General features: G+C 33.7%; 1 protein-coding gene across 2 annotated transcripts; it reads left to right on the top strand.

The window, feature by feature from the left end:
- The first annotated feature begins 278 nt into the window (after nt 1–278).
- LOC139785233 (uncharacterized) lies at nt 279–2,729 on the top strand. Of its 2 annotated transcripts, none has more exons than XM_071724403.1 (4): nt 279–438; nt 841–1,019; nt 1,956–2,070; nt 2,168–2,729. In XM_071724403.1, exons 2-4 carry the CDS (start codon nt 851–853, stop codon nt 2,280–2,282), a joined length of 399 nt encoding a protein of 132 aa, XP_071580504.1. In that variant the 5' UTR covers nt 279–438; nt 841–850; the 3' UTR covers nt 2,283–2,729. The 2 variants fall into 2 exon arrangements, with proteins under 2 accessions (XP_071580504.1, XP_071580503.1); XM_071724402.1 differs by having other exon boundaries at nt 841–1,766.
- Nucleotides 2,730–7,564: the final 4,835 nt, after the last annotated feature.

Raw genomic sequence — 7,564 nt, 5'->3', positions numbered from 1 at the left:
GAAACGTTTCTCATGAGTAAAAATGTCCATTCGAAAAACGTTTGATGGAACGTTTCTTTTCCGATAAAATAACGTTTAAAAAACTATTATAGAAACGTTTTGTTTTAATGATAAGGACATTTTAGATAAAGACATTTAAAATTCCTACTTTGTACGTCTTTTGAACGTGTTTATGACGTCTTTGAGACATCATGCGTGCAATTCGTGCACATTAGTGCACATTCGTGCACATTCTGCAATAAGTTAAAGTGAAACAAAATATATTTATCTCACTTTAACTTAATTGCATTACTGATGTGCACCAGTTCAGGAAGTTCTTCAAAACGGAACACACGTATAAATGTTCTTTCAATGGCCACGTTCAGCAGAACGTTTATTTTGCAACTGTCGGAAGTTTTCTAAGCTCAGATTTGTCCGATGACAAATAGATTAAGACCGGTAGGACAAAATTAATTTAAGTGGATATATGTGCATGGATAAAATGATTTATTTTGTGCAATAATTAGTGCAATATAAATTTAAATGTTTCAAAAAAGGCTATTAAAGCTATTATATATATAGATAAAGCAAATTATAATTTTGTAAGGAAAAATTTAACAAATATTAGGTATTTTTGTTAACTGTAGAAACGTAAAAAATACGTTTCTTAAATCATGGTTTCAAAAACATTTTTATTCAAACGTTTCTTAACGGTTCTTTACGGTTATGAAACTATGTATACGTTCAAAAAACGTATATGAAACTAATATGTGCTACCTGGGATTGTTGCATGTAGAAAGATAGTTCTATTTGCATTATTGTGAATATGTATGGCTATGTGATCATATTATATTTTCTCAGATTGGACAGAATGAAACGACGAGCAACCAGGAATACAAAGCCGCCAGCGCGTTTTGCAGATATGATCCCATATGATGAGTTTATTTTATCTGAGAACGAGCCACCTATTAGCCGAAGGCGTTTATTGGACGACTCAGGACCTATTGAGGATGATATTCAACAACTCGAATCATTGGCTGGTCGTTCTTTCTTAAAACGACCGAAACAGAATGAACATATTCAAAACACCCTTACGTCAAAACAGTCATTGTCACAACCTTTACTAAACGTTAATTCTTCCTCTCATTGTAAATTTCCTTTGACCAAGTTAGTTTCACATAGCAACCGTTCTCAGACTCCACATTCACCACTTGACCGCACTGCTCATGTAGATTCTCACAGGAATCGTTCTCAGACTTCACATTCACCACTTGACCGCACTGCCCATGTAGATTCTCACAGGAGTCGTTTTCAGACTCCACATTTACTACTTGACCGTACTGCCCATGTAGATTCTCACAGGAACCGTTCTCTGACTCCACATTCATCACCTGACCGCATTGCCCATGTAGATTCTCACAGGAATCGTTCTCAGACTTCACATTCACCACTTGACCGCACTGCTCATGTAGATTCTCACAGGAGTCGTTTTCAGACTCCACATTTACTACTTGACCGTACTGCCCATGTAGATTCTCACAGGAACCGTTCTCTGACTCCACATTCATCACCTGACCGCATTGCCCATGTAGGTTCTCATATTAACCGTGCCTCAATGTCATTTCCTCAACTTCAGAATAAACGCCAAACTTCCTCCTACTGTAGCAACCGTTCCATTTTTTCATTTTTCCAAACGGAACGTATGAACGAATCAGAGTCTCACCGTAATCACACATCGACTTTTTTACCTCAATCCAATGATGCTTCCTCTGACTCATTTTTAAAGAGTAAGAAACATTTATCGTATTTATCATCTGAATTTATTTATCGTAACAAATTCTTTCTTCATGATCACAAGTTTCGAAATAATAATTATCCTATTATTTATATCTAATATCAAAAATTTTTAAGTAAAATTTTAAGTAAAGTATAATTATTGAACTATAATCACTGGACACCTCAATTTAAATTTTCAGATTCAAAAACTCGTATCCACAAAACTACGAATAATATTCCACCGTTACAATTGACAACTCCGTCAAAAAAGTCGCCAAACGATGACGATCTGTTTCTAATTCGAAGGGATATCCAGTGAGAATATTATGTTGTTTATTGAATATTGCATTGTGTACTGCATTATGTAAAGATACTTTTTTTTAAACTTGTTAATGTTATTATGTTATTGTAGGGACATTATACGGCAATTACAAGATCTGCCGAAAAGGATTACTGCGATTTCTGCCAAGTGCTCTGAATGTCAACGTGAAGAAATTCAAGCAAGCGCGGGTAAACGGCGGGAGTAACTATGGCATTACTGATGGTAGCGATGAAACTGATGATAATGCCTCAAATAGCGAGAACGAATTAGTTTATAATTAGTATTAATAAATCGCAGCAAAGATGTTAAAATATTTAGGTATGCCTGTATCAATATAATTGTGACTACTTTACTATTCAGAATATATTTCTTTAGTAGAATGAGCAGAACAGCGCGATTAATAAAGAAATTATAATATTTTTATTTAATAACACAGAGAAAACCGATGATATATTCCACCGGCAAAGAAATTTGTATTGGCGTATGTATTTGATTTTATTATTACCTGATATAAAAGTGTTTCATTACACATAATACACAGAGAAAAATCTCTCGGAAAAAGTTAACACAATATTGTAGACCTTATTTTGTCAGATAAGTAACTTTAAATTGTAATGTAATAGAAAATATGAAATACACCGATTAACTACAATTTTGTAGCAAATTTATTTTGTCACATGCAAACACAAAAACTGTGATTCTGTGAAACAAACGTGCGAATTAATATTATAATATTTTACAGTCTTAAACAGTTTGTCAATTGATTTCAGACAATCTGAGAATAATTTTTTAGAACAATTTTTTAGACTCATTTACTACAATTTATCCCTGTCCCTATTTGTACTATTATTTGTAGAAGAGATCTTCACAATTGTACTATCTGATGCTACACTTTTTTCTGAGTGTAAAGAAAAAATATATATATCTATTTTCAAATATGTTTGTCTCTCTTAAACTCTAGTTATATATGTATTTTCTTTCCATGCCGTTATTATTACACAAATCCAGCAAAGCTTGCCAATGCTGTGTCGACAAATCGTGTCGCTATGTGTCGGCAGAGCGTGCTCCACACATGCACCTTACATGCCGACTCAACTGTTGCAAATATGCCGACACGCCTATGCGCAGATGTGAATGCGTTATGCTAGCACAGTGCCTACAGTTTGCTATCTGGGTAGTTTGTCACCCAAAAATCACAAAATGTGGTCTCAAACAGCCGTCCTTTGCGCGATTTGCCAGCTGAAGAGGGAGCCGAAGAGGGGTTTAAATGCGAGTCGTTGCATGACAACAAGCACAATCCAGCAACATTACATTTATGAAATATCGTAATGGTTCATAGTGTACTACTGGTTCACTGTTGGACTACCTACCCTACAGCTCGTTCTACCATATATACCCTGATAGAAATATTTTACTGAAATTCTCTCTCCATTGACCCCAATTCATTATTATTCCATAAGTTTCATAATACCTAACATGAAAGAAATTTTGTTATTGTTTTTCAATAATATAATTTAATTTTTCTTATATTTCACAGTATTACATATTTATACATTTTATAAAGAAAATTATTATTTATTTTGAAATATAAGGAAATTCAAATTATACTATTGAAAAGTAATAAAATTTCTTTTATGTTAGGTATCATAAAATTTACTGAATTTAACTGAAAAAAAACTAGATTTTTACTGAAATATTGATGAATAACAATAAAATGAGATCAATTGAGAAAGAATTTCAGTAAATTTTATTATACGAGAGTCGGTATGAAAGTAATGCCTTCTAATTTTTTTCTAAGAAAATTTTATTCCTGAAACTTTGGCGTTTACATGAGTTTAATCTTACATCTTTATAGTACACATTTATTATTTTTCCACATAATTACCATCTCTTTCTATACACTTTTACCATCTGTGAATAAGACGCCCAGGTAGTACATATTAGTTTTACGTACGTTTCTTGAATGTATACATAGTTTCATTAAGAAACGTTTGAACAAATAGTATATTGTGCACCAAGGGGAGAAAGTAGCGTTTTTCAGACGAGTCTGAAAAAGCTTTCGACCCGAGGTGTACACGATATTTTTCACAACACCTTTACGGAAATGTTCGACTTCCATGCCTAGAGAGAGGCGAGAGTGGCCAATTTTACGCCAGGGCTTACTCTCCTCCCTAGGGAAGAAAACTGATACTTTCCATCCGGCATAGCGGGTGGCTTTTTGAAATTTTTGTCACTTTAATTTTGTATTATGTGTGGGGCTTCGCCCCTGGACCCCGCATCACTCTATTTTTCTCTTTCTATTTAACGATAAGCGCGTAGAAACTGTACGAATGGAACACCAAACGCACACATTCTACAGGCATTCAAAAGTCGAACATTTCCGTAAAAATGTTGTGAAAAATATCGTGTGCACCTTGGTGCACAATATACTATTGTTAAATTTTTCCTTTTAAAATTATAATTTGCTTTATCTATATAAATAATAGCTTTCACAGCCTTTGTTGAAACATTTAACCCTTAACGTGTATACGTGGGTCTACGGCGTCCGAGCCAAAGTGATATATCTGCTCGTAACTGTAAAACTTGCAAGCTTATTAGAAGATATTAAATATAACGATGTTTATCTCAAAATAACTATACAGTCGTCAACTACAATGTAGACAGATATTTCATAAATTTTTTTTAGATTTTTTAAAATACTTTAGGATAAGGAAAAATAGCGTTGAATGTGACAGTCCCACGTATACGCTTAGAATGTACCGAAAAAAACGTATACACTTTAAGGGTTAAATTTATATTGTATACTAATTATTGCACAAAATAAATTATTTTATTTATACACATATATCCACTTATTTACTTAAATTAATATTGTCCTATTGGTCTTAATCTATTTGTCATCGGAAAAATCTGAGCTTAGAAAACTTCCAACAGTTGCAAAATAAATGTTCTGCTGAACGTGGCCATTGAAAGAACGTTTATATATATGTTTGTTCTGTTTTAAAGAAACTTCCTGAATTGATGCCACCTCTTGAATCAGAGTTTTCTCTTTTTTTTTATTGTAATACTCGTTTGATTTAAATAAAACTTTGAAAAAGTATCTATGTCATAAGAGAGATATTTTTTGATAAATTTTCCATTGTTTCTTTCGTCATAAATACATAAACAGAATTTGCCCCTTGTTACAACGAGCCCCGGTCTCCCCTTAGAGTGAGATAAGTATATTTTATTTCACTCTAACTTATTGCACGAATGTGCACCAGTTCAGGAATTTCTTGGAAAAAGAATAGATGGTATATGCATAAAGCTTCTAGAACACTCTCACGCATGTCTCAAAGACGTCATAAACACGTTCAAAAGACGTGAAAATAGAAATTTAAAATTTCTTTATCATTAAAAAAACGTTTCTATAATATACTTTCTTAAACGTTATTTTATCGGAAAAGAAATGTTCTATCGAACGTTTTTCGAAAGGACATTTTTACTCATGAGAAACGTTTCTAGAAATCGGTTATAAAACGTTTCGGAAAAATGCTTACAAAAAATTTCTGAAACGTGTATGTGCCACCTGGGACACTGTATATCCGTGCGGTAAAAGTCTTTGCTTTTATTCTTAAGGGCTCGATTAAGGGCACTTTTCTTTAGCTCATCATCCTTCATCTGTAGAATATTTAACCTGACAAAAATCTGAATGAGGTTTTTCTTCTTCATTACAACGCATGACCCAACACCTGTCTGCGGATGAGGGAGACAATTGCCAAACTGTAATGGACTGTCCTTCCTCATTCTTTCATAGCCCGGATCTGGCGTCCCCTGAGGATTATCATCTTTTTGGCTTATTGAAAGATACACTTCGTGAACACCATTTTTCAGATGACAATGAGGTAAAGAAAAGTGTTAATCGAGCCCTTTTATTTTTCAGCCTGTTTTTTTCTAGCTGAACTTCTTGCATGATTCATCTTTTCTCTTTTTCTCTCCAACATGAAAAGAAAAGGAGAACATATAAAGTGCTAGAATTCTATATTTTGGAAAAAGAGAGAAGCTGTGTCTTGAAAAAAGATGCGACTACAATGTTTATGTTTAATTCCTTGTTCCTTATTCCTCTTATTATATCTGACAATGAGCTCTCACCTGCAGTGTATGTTCATTCTCTGTCGGCATGCATTTGATCTTGAGCGCGCGCGCCACCATCCTTTTGAGCTTTCTGAAGTTGGCGGAAGTCGCATTTTCGCACTGGCCACGGAAGTGAAGGAGTCGACATCAATTAAGCTAAGGGAATAGCGAGGGGGATTAGGTCATGTTTTTATGGACCACTCGTAATGCCACTTATCGATACTTAGCTGTATTATTTGCGTAAACGAACGGGCCCCGTCCACGAATCCCTCCAGATTCATCTCGTCGAACGCCTTTGTGGTCGGCATTCCCTGTATTAGAGACACAGAGTAGCGTAGAATCGATGTTGCACGAGATGAGTCTGAAGCACCGTCGATTTGTCTCTTTTGTCGCGCTTGAAGCGTAGCGCGACATAGCTATTAAAAAGAAATAGCTTGATTAAATCGGCCTGATGACTTTGTCATGATCTTCTTTTGCTTCAAGTTTTGTTCGTCAAAATAACGCTTGTCCATATTTTTTTTTAAATTTAATTAATATTTTTAAATTAAAATTTAGTTAATATTATTCGAGATTTCTTTAAATTATTTATAAAACATCGAATTATATTATTGGAGTATTATATTATCGAATATTATTCAAGAAATATATTTCGAAATATATAAATAGATTTCTCGAATATAATATTCGACAATATAATACTCGAATAATATATTTCAATATTTTTAACGAGAAAAAACTTCATTTCAAATCAGTTAAAAGCTATATGATAAAAAAGGCAGTAATTTTTTCGTACGTGCTCTTTAAAAATGTGTTCTATTCCAGTTTGGTTTTTTTTTATATTTGTCTAATCTCTCTAGAAAAAATAATTTTTATACCAATCGAGAAATGAAGAATAAATGTGTCCATTGGCTTTATTTAAAGATCAATCACCTTTTTCTTTAATCGATAAATCAAATAATTTATTTAAAATGCGCATTTATATATATAAACCAACATGGAACACTGAGAAAAAGGATTTGCTGTATTAGCAAATATTTGTCATTATAGTGACAACAAACATTTTGATTTGCTGCGGGTAGCGAACTTTTTGCTATTGCAACAAAAGGTTGCTACCCGCAGCAAATCAAAATGTTTGTTGTCACTAATTTCTCTCAGTGAAGGAAGGGAGGTTGTACAATGCAGTTAGGCGGGCATTTGGCTCGCTGTAAGCGAGATTATAGCGAGACTGTAGCACGCAACACATATGTTTGTATTGTACAAAAATTATAACTAATTAATATACTGTGTGTGTATATGTATATGTTTCTGTGTCTGTCTATACACCATGTAGAAAGCAATGTGCTCAAGAAACTGCCGATTAACTGCCTAGCGCTG

This window comes from Temnothorax nylanderi, unplaced genomic scaffold (assembly GCF_030848795.1).
Source record: "Temnothorax nylanderi isolate EJ_2023f unplaced genomic scaffold, tnyl_v1.0 TNYL_tig0760_pilon, whole genome shotgun sequence".
Classification (NCBI taxonomy): Eukaryota; Metazoa; Arthropoda; class Insecta; order Hymenoptera; family Formicidae; genus Temnothorax; species Temnothorax nylanderi.
This window is presented reverse-complemented; position numbering and strand designations above follow the sequence as displayed.